Source organism: Arvicola amphibius, chromosome 10 (assembly GCF_903992535.2).
Source record: "Arvicola amphibius chromosome 10, mArvAmp1.2, whole genome shotgun sequence".
In the NCBI taxonomy this organism is placed as follows: domain Eukaryota; kingdom Metazoa; phylum Chordata; class Mammalia; order Rodentia; family Cricetidae; genus Arvicola; species Arvicola amphibius.
This window is the reverse complement of record NC_052056.1, coordinates 63,311,899-63,324,447: the sequence shown is the minus strand read 5'-3', so window position 1 is coordinate 63,324,447 and position 12,549 is coordinate 63,311,899. Positions and strand designations below refer to the sequence as shown.

The following is a 12,549-nucleotide window of genomic DNA, read 5'->3' as shown; positions in this document are numbered from 1 at the left end:
CACACAAGAGGAAAAAAAAAATTTCCCAATCTTTTTTTTTTTTTTTTTTTTTTTTTTTTTTTTTTTTTTTTTTTGGTTTTTCGAGACAGGGTTTCTCTGTGGCTTTGGAGCCTGTCCTGGAACTAGCTCTTGTAGACCAGGCTGGTCTCGAACTCACAGAGATCCGCCTGCCTCTGCCTCCCAAGTGCTGGGATTAAAGGCGTGCGCCACCACCGCCCGGCTCCCAATCTTTTCGTACAGGAAAATAGCTTCTACAATCTCATCTTCCACCACCTCCTCCAGAAGTTTCGATCTAGACGTACATTTATTCAGGGAGTTGCAATTTAGCCTAGGGTGGAGTGTCAAAGTTCCTTTTGCTACCGGGTAACTCCAGGTCTTTGTGATTTCTATAGATAAAAGAGATGCTGGTAAATTTGGGACGGGATTGCCTAATTGGACCAGTCTTCCTTTGCTTCGTCCAGTACTTGTAACCGGGTCCCTTTAAGAGGCCAGAAATACGTCCGGCGTCGCAGCCCTATGGATTCTCCTCGGTGCTCCTCCCCTGTCCGCGCTGCGAATGGTTCGCGCCGGCCTATATTAACCCGAGCTCTCCCTCCCGGACGGCAATGATGTGAGGCGGGCAAGCCGGCCACCGCGCGTACGACCACAGAGGGCGCGCTGCAGACCGCCGAGAACCCCGAAGCGGAGTCGGACACCCCCGGAGGGAAGCAATGAGGTAGCGGCAGTCCCCGGAGCAGACGCTGCGCGCGTCCTGCCCTCGGAGCCCCGCGCTACCCTGGCCAAGCCGGCCGAGCGCGAGTCCCCGGCGTCCCCTCGGAGCGAGGATGCAGTGAGCCGCGGGACTGCTGTGCCTAGCCCCCCGCGGCCAGCCGGGCCACACGGACCGTACTTGAGGCAAGCTTCCCATTCCGGGACCAGTCCAGCCGAGGGGCTCGTCCTCTCCGGCACCCACTGAGGGTGGGGTGCACCGGCTCCTGGGCGCACCGGCTCCTGGGCGCACTGCTGTAGTTTCCGCGGCTCCTGGCGCTGGCCCAAGACTTGTGTGTGTGTCACGTTCGCTGAAGAAGAGTTCCTGCTTATTCTCTCACCAGCCCGGGTGCTTTGGCCGAGCCCCCTCCCCCCTTCTATTTATTTGCACGCACTCATCTGGTTTTTTCCTAAAATCATTTTCCGCTCTGCTCTCTCTTATTTTGTTGCTTGTCTGAGACTTTTGTCCTGGTCCTTCTCATCTAGGCTTCTGTAATATATATATATACTCTCTCTCTCTCTCTCTCTCTCTCTCTCTCTCTCTCTCTCTCTCTCTCTCTCTCTCTCTCTTTCTCTCTCTCTCTCTCGTATACCTCTCTTGCACACTCAAAGTTGTATATTTTTTCTTTCTAAGATTCTACCCCACCCGCTGCGGGGTTCTCAAACACTATCTGGCCTCTCCTGCTTCCATCTCCCTGTCCCGGCTGTGCTCTCAGCTCGAGTTTTATTTTCCGGGCTTGCCCGGGCCAAACGTAGCCGGGGCTAGTGGCCCTGCGGGGCTCACACCCCGCGCTCGGTCGCCGCCGCCCAGACGCTCCCGGGCGTCCTCCGGAGATGCTGCCGTGGAAGAAGCACAAGTTCGAGCTGCTGGCCGAGGCGCCACCGCGGCAGGCGTCCAAGCCTAAGGGCTACGCTGTGAGCCTGCACTACTCTGCGCTCAGCTCCTTGGCGAGGGCCTGCCCGGAAGGCGCGCTCAGCCGGGTGGGCAGCATGTTCCGCTCCAAGCGCAAGAAGCTGCACATCACCAATGAAGACCCCACTTACACTGTGCTCTACCTGGGTAATGCTACTACTATCCAGGCGCGCGGCGACGGTTGCACGGACCTAGCGGTGGGCAAGATATGGAGCAAGAGTGAGGCAGGCCGTCAAGGCACGAAGATGAAGCTGACGGTGAGCGCGCAAGGCATCCGCATGGTGCACGCCGAGGAGCGAGCGCTGCGGCGCCCCGGCCACCTCTACCTGCTGCACCGCGTCACCTACTGTGTGGCAGACTCTCGGCTGCCCAAAGTCTTCGCCTGGGTGTACCGGCATGAGCTGAAGCACAAGGCGGTAATGCTACGCTGCCACGCGGTGCTGGTGTCCAAGCCGGAGAAGGCTCAGGCCATGGCCTTGCTGCTCTACCAGACGTCAGCCAACGCTCTGGCAGAGTTTAAACGTCTCAAGCGGCGGGACGATGCGCGTCACCAGCAGCAGGAGCTGGTGGGTGCACACACCATCCCGCTAGTGCCGCTGCGTAAGCTGCTCTTGCACGGACCTTGCTGTTACAAGCCGCCGGTGGAACGCAGTCGTAGCGCTCCTAAGCTAGGCTCTATCACCGAGGACCTGCTTGGGGAACAGCAGGAGGAGGAGCTGCAGGAGGAAGAAGAGGAGCATCTCGAGGGCTGCCTGGAGGAGGACGAGGAAGAAGAGGACCGTGTGGGGGATGGGGATCCAGCAGAGGAAGAGGCTGAGGCGCAGAGGGCGCTGGTGGTGGCTATGCACTTGGAATGTGGGGACTTGCTGGATCCACTAGAGAATGGCCACGAGGAGGCGTTGGGGGACAGCGGGGTCTCGCTGGGCCCCAGCTCTGGGACATCACCTCCTCTGCCAGGCTGTGCCTCCGACATGAAGGCCCAACTGTCGCAACTTATTAGTGACCTGGGCGACCTTAGCTTTGGCAATGATGTGCGCACCCTGGAGTCCGATTTAAGGGTGACACGCCTGCTGTCGGGCGAGAGCACGGGCAGTGAGAGCTCCATCGAGGGCGGAGGCCTGGACGCCACCTCTGCCACCTCTGGCAGCCCATCCGGCCCTGCTGACAGCACCAGCCTAGAGGAGCCCTATTCCTGCTAAGATCCCAGAAACTTCGTGTGCCCGGCACCCCACAGTGGCTCCCCAGCTGTAGTTCTGTTCTCCCTAACCACCGGAAAAGGGAAAATTATGCACCTGAGGGTCAGATCTGGGTTTGGAGTTCCCAGGGGCTTCTCTCCCATCTTGCCCCAGCACTTTTGGCTCTGAGGTGGTTCAGGTTGTGAGTATGGAGATGTGGAAGGAGAGAGAAGCACTACAAAGGAGAGACAGACAGGCCTGTTTGGGCGGGGAGGGGGCGGGGCAGGGAGCGGGGGCGGGGAGGGTGTGGGACAGGGAAAGCTGGCTGAAGTAGGAAAAGGCCAAGGGCGGGCTAGAGGTGCCCAGCGGTCAGTTTCCTGTTTGTGAGGCAGCTGGGGCTTGGGAAGGAGGGGTAACTTCCTCTCCAGACCCCTTGACTGGGAGGCCTCTCTCTGTCATCAATATCTCATTAACAAAATCATTCTCATAATATTGGAGGCTTTCATGGCTCCAGATTACCTGCCCCCAGTTCTTTCGGATATGACAGCTTGGGCTGTTTACCTCAGACTCAAAACTCTTTAAAGATTGCCAAATTTCTCAAATAACTGTACTGGGGTGAGGGGCAGGGTATGAAAGTTGTGTTTTGTTTACAGTTAAAGACATCTAATACCTTAAAAAAAAAGGAACTTTCCTCTAGAAATACACACTTTCCTCCTGTTCCAAAGAGCATACTCCATGATGCTGTGTAAGATATTTTTGCACCTTTGTGAAGTATTTTTGACTTTTTTTTTGTACATAACTGTGATCTTAGAGCTGGATGTTTATATATCTTTTGCTGTGCAAAAGATAGTTGTAAAATGTTGTTCAGTTGTACATATGGAAATGTGTATAAAACATTTTGTTATTTTTTGAGCAGCATTGTTTTGGTTCTGTTTGCATGTCAGTGGGGTGAGAATAAAGAAGAAAAGTCCTTAGAACAGCCTCTGGAAATGCTGCCGAAGATGATTGGCGGTGAGGTGGTAGGGGGTGTGCCTCCACCCTTAGCATGGTCCTGATGGGGCTTGGAGAGGGAGACGGTGAAGCCATACTACCGGCCTTCGAGAGGGTTTTTTTTTTTTTTTTTTTTTTTGGATCAGACAATCAAGATCTTATGTTAGATGTTATATCTGGGGCCTTCTAAATATTTCATATTCTCATTGTATGTGTGGGGTTTTGCTTGTTTGTTGCCTTTGAGCACAGGGGCTCACTCTGTAACCCCCTACCTGGCCTGGAACTCCTAAAAAGACCAGGCTGACTTTGGACTCAGAGATCTACTTGCCTCTGCTTCTCAGGTGTTGGGATCAAAGATATGAGCCACTATGCTGACATATGGACTCTTTTTCTTCAAGTTAATTTTTGGAGAGATCAGAGCAAACCCAACTGCCCATGCTCTCTAGAGGGGTCTGGCTGTCTACTGAGTGACTGCCATGTTCTGTTTTTTTCTTTTTTCCACCTCCTGTGGTTGGCCTAATGATCAAGTACAAGCATAATACATAATCTTTTTCCTCTGCAGCCTGCCATGGTGATTTGGGGACCGACTAGCACCCTAAAGGGGGCTCTGTGGAGTGGGATCTGCTTTGTTTTTTGCTGGGGAAAAAAAAGTAAATAGAAAAGTAAGAGGTTCCAGATACCCAGAAGTGAGTCGTGGCCCAGGTGGGGATTGGGGAGGCAGCTCAAATAGCCTGTTTCCTTCCCTTACAGCCCAACCTGGCCCAGTGGGAACCCATCAGGGAAACAAAGCAGAGGAGCTGTCGGCTTGGTGTGGGGGTGTGTGCTGCAGGGTGTTCATGCTTTCTGTGTTTGTTTCTGTTGTGAACTCCAACCAGATGTCTCTAGTTGGGCTCCACCCAATCAGCTGTGAGTGGTATTACGATGCTGCCAAAACTGCCTGCTGCCAATCATTCTTCCATTTGCCCTTTTGGGCCTCTTTTCCTGTGTTGCAGAAATGGATCTCACTCCCGGCCTTCCCCAGTGTCCAGAGGCCACTTTGCTTTGTTTTCTTCATAAATATGTTCTGAACAGCCAGGCCCGAGGAGCCCAAGGAGACTGGAATGCACTGGACTCAGAGAGGAAGGGAGGGTGAAATTTTCTTCCTTGTAATGGGAGTGGTTCAGCAATAAGTCTATGTTTTAAAAAGACAAGCAAAGAGGTAGGGGAGGGCAATACTTTTTAAAATACTCAGTGTCTTCTTAAGGCCACAGGCCACACTTTTTAATCTTCTATTCTGGCTTGGCTGAGCCCTCGTCCTTCTTACAGCACACCTCAGGTGTATATCATTGAATGACATTTTAAAATGTCCAGGTGGAGGTCAGGACATACACATCCCACCCAGCTGTGGCCTTCCCTGTCCCAGCAGGTAGCTGCATGGATTGTTGTTCTGTCCAACAGAGTTAACATTTCTCATTATTTCCCCGTTGCCAACTTCCTCTGCCGAACAAAGGGGACGAAGGCATAAGACAGCAGAGGTGATGGGGCTACTGCTTAGGAGTGGAGGCCTTGACTGTTAACCAGACAATGTGCTAGTCTGGCTCTCATCAGTGATGGAGGTAGATAGGATGAAGACATTTAAGCCAATGCCACCAAAAAGTACAAAGCAATTATCTCCTTAAAGTTTTCTTTTTCTTATTTGATTTGTGAGTAGCAGGCAGGGCGTGGCCTGAGGAGCATGAAAAACTGCAGACGGGAAAAGAACCTGCTCCCTTCCTCCGGAGCCTGGCCCTCGTTTTACTCTTTCTCTTCTTGGCTTTTTGGCTTTTGTCACTGCTCCTCAGGGCTCTCGGGCTGACATAATTCTAGAAGAGATGCAAAGTGATACATGATTCACCTCTCGTTGCGTCTCCGTCTTCCAGGGATGATATCATTAGAGAAGAAATGGCTCGAATTGAAAACAAAACAAAACTTCATTTGTTTCTGGTACCTGGAGGTGCTGCATTGGTGTGACACAAGCCAACTCAGACCACTGGGTGACAAACACATCCCAGAACGGCCTGAAGTCTGGTTTAGTCTTTACATTCGACCTCTTCCTTCTTGCAAGGCGAGGTGCCTCATGCATGTAACCCGGTGGTGTTTTAAATGCAGCAAGACCCTGCACATTCTTTTGCAGCCTAAGTCATGCTCCGAGTCCAGCAGTGCAGCATTGACTGTGTGAACCCCAAGTGATTTCTGGAGGCAGGAGAGGTTACCGGGGAGGTGGCAGCTGAGTCCCTGGAGCAGGCATTTGTCAGCTTCTTCCAGTGCAAACATCCCGTGTCAGGATCTGTAATGTGTTGAGAGAGAACGAGGGAGGAGTGGGACTGTATAAAATAAACAATAGCGTGACAGACACGCTCAGCTATGGTCGAGTCAGAGAACACCCACCCCACCCCACCCCACCCCACCCATCTATCCCACACATATGCCTCCTTAAAGAAACCTCTCTCTCTGCATTCCCACCCTAGGAACGCAGTGGCTCTTAAACAAATTAGAAAGGCTCTGTTATTCCGAGAGAGCACATTTCCTTCCCGGGGAACACAGCTGTGTTTGAGGGTTCTGCTGTTGCAGGAGAATGAACCCTTGGGAAGACACTACCCTTGGCACCACACTGGAGATTTCAAAATCTCACAGGAGTCATCGAAGATCACGAGACACATAAAAATTCTATTAGGAGTGAATTGCCCTGTTTTCTAACAGGGTTTGGTAATTTAATCAGCAGGCCCTTCCCCTCTGTGTGGCCTGCATCAGTAGTCCCAGCAACTGCTGACGGGGGAAGGCATGACAGAGCTAGACCATGAGCGTGGACCGCAGGAGCCAGGTCAGCCACATCAGATGCCTGGGAAACTCCTCCCAGCTGAAGGCAGGTGGGGGCCAGGGCATGCTGTGCTGGCTGCTCCTGGCTCTTGTATACATGGTCACATCTGGATCTGGTTTTACTGTGAGTCAGGGATTTTCCTGTTCCTGCCGGCTCCCCTTCTATTCATAGCCCAAAGGTCCCTGCCACCATATCTTTCTACAAGCTCTGAGGCGACCCAACATGAACAGCCACGGCTAGTCACTATTTTGGTGGTTTGAATAGCTAGGTGGCAGCTGTTCCAACATTCCTCTGTCTTGTGGTATTCAGTGGCACCAATGAAAGGTTTTATTTCCAACTCCCAAGGACAGTGGCCCTTCCAGCAGACTGCATTTCTGTCTCCTTCTCCATCTCTCTCCCATCCCCTTTCCTTCTGTTCATACATTATTCCCACTGCAAACTCAGCTTCTACCACCACAGTCTGCACCCAGTCCTGGCCTCACTTCCCATCTTTCCCCAGATATGCTCAGAAACTCGGTTTATTTAGCCAAAAGCAAAACAAAACTCCCAAATGTTAAAGGGAAAGCAAATTGCTGTCAACCATCGCCGCTCATGAAATTTTAAGGCCCCCTCTGTGACCCTGCTCCTGAGTTTAAGAGATGAGGAAACTGGAACATAAAGGGTTTGTCCTGGTCAAAGCCACACAGGAAGGCCCCAGGGTTCAAGTCCTAAGTCAAAGTTGCTTTCACCGGCCTCTGGATGCCAGGAACTGGAAGCTTTTCCACCCTTCAAGCATGAATAAGAAGACACTCGAGGACAGATGCTTATGATGTTGGTTAGCGCACCACCACTATATGTGAGCGAATAGGAACAAAATGCACAGGGCTGGAGGTGAGAGGCGTCAAGGGCCTGCCTTCCTGGGAAGAAGACTGCTGGTGGGTAGCGTGGCGGTCGGGCGGCAGTGGGAAATAACCAAGACTAGCCTTGTCCGAAATCATCAGCTTTAATAAAGGAAGGCAGTGGGGCAAACTTACAGAGCCAGGGTTCCAGTGAAGAGCAGGGAACCAAGAGGGCGGATCTTACCCAAACACGGTTCTTTTAAAGGTCGGGAGGGGTCACGCCCCTCAGACAAGGGATTGGTCAGTCTCCCTAACACTGGTGGGTGGGTGGCAGGCGGTCCTGCTCTTCTCCCCTTGAGATCTAGCCTAGCCAGACCCCGCCCTAGAAGAGCAGGTCTCAGGCAAGAGCTGGGAGTCCTTCCCATTGCATCATGGTGATTAATCATCTGTATCCTTCCTGCTGGACAGACTTCTTCAAGGTCGACCATGTGTCTTAGGTGTCTCTGATTCGCTCTGTAGCACGTAGAGGTTTGCATCTAGTAGGTGCCCAGAAAAGACTCTGAGGGGGGAAGACGCCAGTCCACTCCAGGCTAGTAGGGTCTGAAAAATCTCAAGGTCACACCCAGACGGAAGATTCAAGTTTCGAGCCCCTGTGTTGGGTGAGATGGGAAGTTGATTCAATTTCTCACTTCTGCCTGACCTTCGGTTGCCATGATTATTTTCTGTAACTTCCTCAGCCTTCTAGGGAGAGGTGATTCATTTGGAATTGGCTCTGAAACAAATTGGTATCCTGCTTCTAATTTGAGCATTCTAGTGCTCAAATCTTTGCCTAAAATCGCTTGGTAAGTTAGACCGGAATTTGAGACTCCTGAGTTCAGGTTTTAGACTCTGCACACATAGAATACGGTGTCCATTCATTCGGAAGCATCTCAAATTCTGTCTGAGGAAATTTATCACAGTACGCATGCCATCAAGGGCCACCAGGCACCTGATAGCAGGGTGGTTTGGTCACAGCAGAACCTAAGATGCACCTCAGGCAAGTCTACACATAGGTAGGAACTGGCAATCTTGGTGATGCTTCACACCAACAGCTCGCCTCTCTAGGATCCATGCCCATTTCCATCTCAGGCCCCAACAACGTATTCTTTCCTTGCTGGAACTCCAGGGCGAGCCAATCATGGCTGACAAGGTCTTAGGCTCACTTCCAGGGTCCTCTGTCCTTTCTGAGATCTACACAGCACCCGACTCTAATTCCTTTATTTTATAGATGGGGAAACTGAGATCAAGAAGGATTTTGAAACACATGTCACAAGAAACTCACAGCAGAGCCCAGATTAGAATTTGGGGCAAACCCAGTCCAGCCTCTCTCCAAGGTGTCTTGCAATCAATCCTTCTCTAGAACCCCACAGCAGTAATGAGGGAGTCCCACGGCTTTGGGAACAAGTGCCAGCTGCAGATATCAGAGATAAGGGTGTTGCTCCCTCCCCAATTGCTAAAGTACCCACTTTGGTCTCCTTAAGCTTAGTGGATATCTTGGATTCTTTTATAATAATATGGGGATTTCAGGAAGCAGGATCGGGTAACACAGTGGGTAGTAAGGAATGTTTGGGGGCAGAGAGTACTTCCCGCTTTCCTCACAGTAGATGCCACATTCCTGAAGGTATCAATCTTGCATTGAATTCCTTCCTGGAGAAGGAGAAAGTGATGCTTCCAATGTCACAGGAGCTCAAAGGAGCCACCAGGTCCTGAATCAGCACACTTTCGGTTCTGTGTTCCAGATCAGGGCTTGCAAATGATTCTCAGACACCACCTACAGACCAAGAGAACCATAAGCAGTCAGCCACAGCTGCTGATATCTTCTCCTGAGGCTTCCTCTGAAGAGAAACCCATCCTTTGGAGGCCATCTCTTCTCTGGGGTCCTGAATCCCAGGGACAATCAGACATCTGATTTCCAGGAGAGTAGCACAACTCTTTGGAAGAGCCTCTGCTTGAACCTAGACAACAGCACACGGCTTGTCCGGAAGAGATTTACAGACACACCACGTCATGTGTGGACCAACTTTTCTCTCATCTGAGGTAGTTGGTCAGTGAAGGAACTGGCAGAACCCATGACTAGACAGCCCCTTTAGACAAGTTCACAATGAGATTTCATGACTTTAATCGTGTGCCCTAAATCTTCTACTCAATTCTTCTGATCCAGATCCTAGCCAATGTCCAAGGTTAGCCATCAGGCGTGGGATTAGGAGACTGGCGTGGGTGAGAGGCACGTTCCCGTGGGCAGTTTGTAAGGCACAGCTGAAGCAGAAATGAGCTTTTTATCTGGTTCTAGCCCTGGCTTTACACAGAGCAGCTCTTTTGAGTTGGGCGATTTTCCTTTGGGGGCAGCTCTTTCATGGGATGGAAATACTAAAACCTGACGGAACACTCTCTTGGTTGCGTTCGGGCTGGGGAGCTAACCAGTGGATGCTGGGTAAAGTGCATGTAGGGAAGGAGTGGTTGCAGCTACGATAGTCTGGTGAAATGGCAGTTGGCCAGAGAGCCTCTGTGGGGCTCCTACATGCCACAGGTGTCCACAGACAGGGATGGTTTCCATGAACTGTGTTCCAGTGCCCAAGGTGGGCAAACGTGTGACGATGAGGACTCCATGAATTAAGAGTAGGAAGCTCTAGGTAAGTGTTAACATGGCACAAGGAAAATTGGTGGGCTAACACTCCTGCCAAAATGTTCGGTGTCTGCATGGGTTCTGTGCTATACCTATACTGGTCTCTTCCGTCAGCTGTGGCCGAGGAGTCTAACACTGCCCTGTTCTCTGGATGAATTTGTATTTGTTCCATGGAATGGGTGTATTATGTCAGCATTTGATTATTGCTCCAGATCAATATTACTGGTGTGATTAATGCTACACACACACACACACACACACACACACCCCTCCTATAAATATTTGCCTCTTAAATGCATACAGATCCTCTTAAAAGCAATTCTGTAGAAAGAGAGTCTTTCAGAAGTGTGGAGGGTCAGAGGCTTATCTTGGAGACATTATATGTTGGAAAAGAGTATACGCAGGCCTTTTTAGGATTCTTCTGTGAAGAGAAAAACAGTGCGTAGGGGGTCGCGTGGGCGTGTATGCACACACACGCGCGCACACACAAACAAACATGAGTGTACACACATGTCTGTCCACATGTGTGTGCACCCTGTGGGTGGGCATGGCTGGGACGATGCTCAGAACACAAGCTGTGCTGCACACTCCAGCTGTCGCGCTTGGCTTCCATGTGAAATGGACGGTGAGAACGCAGGGCAAAGAGAGCACCACGCTGATCCTCCCAGACCCCTGCCAAGAAAAACATCAAACCACATCACCCTTGATGGAGGAGAGTTATCTGTCTATGTTTCTTTCATTGGTTAATTAATAAAGAAAACTGCCTTGGCCCTTTAAGAACAGAAAATTAGGTAGGTGGAGTAGACAGAACAGAATTGTGGGAACAAGGAAGTAGAGTTGGAGAGACGCTTCAGGCAGTCACGATAGTGAGACTCCATGCTGCTCCTCTCCGAGATGGACGCAGGTTAAGATCTCTCCTGGTAAGCCACACCTCGTGGTACTACCCAGATTACTAAATATGGGTTAAAGGAAGATGTGAGAATTAGCCAATAAGAGGCTGAAACTATGGGCCAGGCAGTGTTTTAAAAGAATACAGTTTCCGTGTAATTATTTCGGGTGTAAAGTTAGCCGGCAGCCGGGTGGCAGGACGCAGCCCCGCTGCTTCACACTACAGATTGGCGCTCCAACGTGGTGACTAAATCCACTTAAAAACCTTGCCCGCTTGGGATTGGAAAGAAAGTTCTCTGAGACCATGCCAATGGCTCACTGCTCCCTTCCTGCACCTGGGCAGATGGCGGAATCAGGCTTAGGCGAGCGGGACAGCATTTGCGGATTCCTGCCGCCATAGAGAGAGAGGTGTTTTCAGACTGCGCGGTGCTCTGCGCGTCAGATTCGGCTGTGACTTGGATTAAAAGAGTTTCTGTGCTGCACGCTCAGTATCAAAATTAAACTGCTGAGTGCAGCTCCAATGTGGACTGCTGTGTACCTGTAACTTTGTGCAGCTCAGGGGCACCAAATGACTGAGGCAGTAGCAGCTCTGGCTCTGCTCCGCCATGCTAAACTGTGCTGACCTCAGGCAGGTCTATCGTAATTACCATAATAACAGCGCAGTTAAGGTTTAGACTTGGCTGTAAACAGGCGGTACTGTATTACCTCTACATGGCGCAACTTAAGTTTTTAAGAAGTGGTTAACATTTTAAGAAATGCTCCTGGACAGTAAAAAATTACAGATTCACAATAGGACAGATTCAGACATAGAAGACCCCCATATGGGTCACAATGTTGGATGACTGTACGTAGGCTTGAGAGAGAGAAAAAAATAAATATATAGAGAATAAAGTTAATGCCTTAAAAAAGGGGTAAAGTCTTTAAAGAGACAGAATAAAGTAAAGTGATAGAGTGAAAATAAGCCACGTAAAAATGAAAAATTCACAGAGAGTCTGGATTATGTATTTTATTGTGTTTTCTTTGAAATTTTTGACTGTAAAGGAGCTAAATACAGAGAGACATTTCATTATATGGGCTGCCAGGCTAGACCAGAATGGACATCTTAACGGTATGACTTCAGGATTTGGATCTAAGAACATGATGCTTTGGAAAAGAGTTTCTTCTTTTGTTTTCACAGAGGACGAGACTCTGTGGATTGCTTCTATCCCAATATGGTATGATAGACCACGCCCTCCTGAAAGGTTGCTGTGAACACCCTCAAAAAATTACTTCGCTCAACTGCCGACTGGGATGAACCTAGCAGACAGGTTATACCATGAAAGACCTAAATAACAGCGCCCCCATTCAGCAGGAAGCAGTTTGGAGAGAAAAAACTGCGCCCATTTTCCCAAATATTGCTTATAAATGTTCTTTTACATTTAAAGGGGGAGATGATATAGATATGAATTTGCATTGGTATAGATTTTAAGGTCAATTTTGTTATATGTATATGTATTTCTGATTTTGATTAAGCTATTGTG

General features: G+C 50.1%; 1 protein-coding gene across 1 annotated transcript; it reads left to right on the top strand.

Moving 5' to 3' along the window:
* Nucleotides 1-624: 624 nt before the first annotated feature.
* Nucleotides 625-3,097, top strand: Fam43a (family with sequence similarity 43 member A). The gene has a single exon (XM_038345819.1). It carries the CDS (start codon nt 1,582-1,584, stop codon nt 2,857-2,859), a length of 1,278 nt encoding a protein of 425 aa, XP_038201747.1. The 5' UTR covers nt 625-1,581; the 3' UTR covers nt 2,860-3,097.
* The last annotated feature ends 9,452 nt before the right edge of the window (nt 3,098-12,549 follow it).

What these genes read in the sequence shown, in the direction of transcription:
- Fam43a (XM_038345819.1), top strand. Translation starts at nt 1,582, where the DNA reads ATGCTGCCGTGGAAGAAGCACAAGTTCGAGCTGCTGGCCGAGGCGCCA.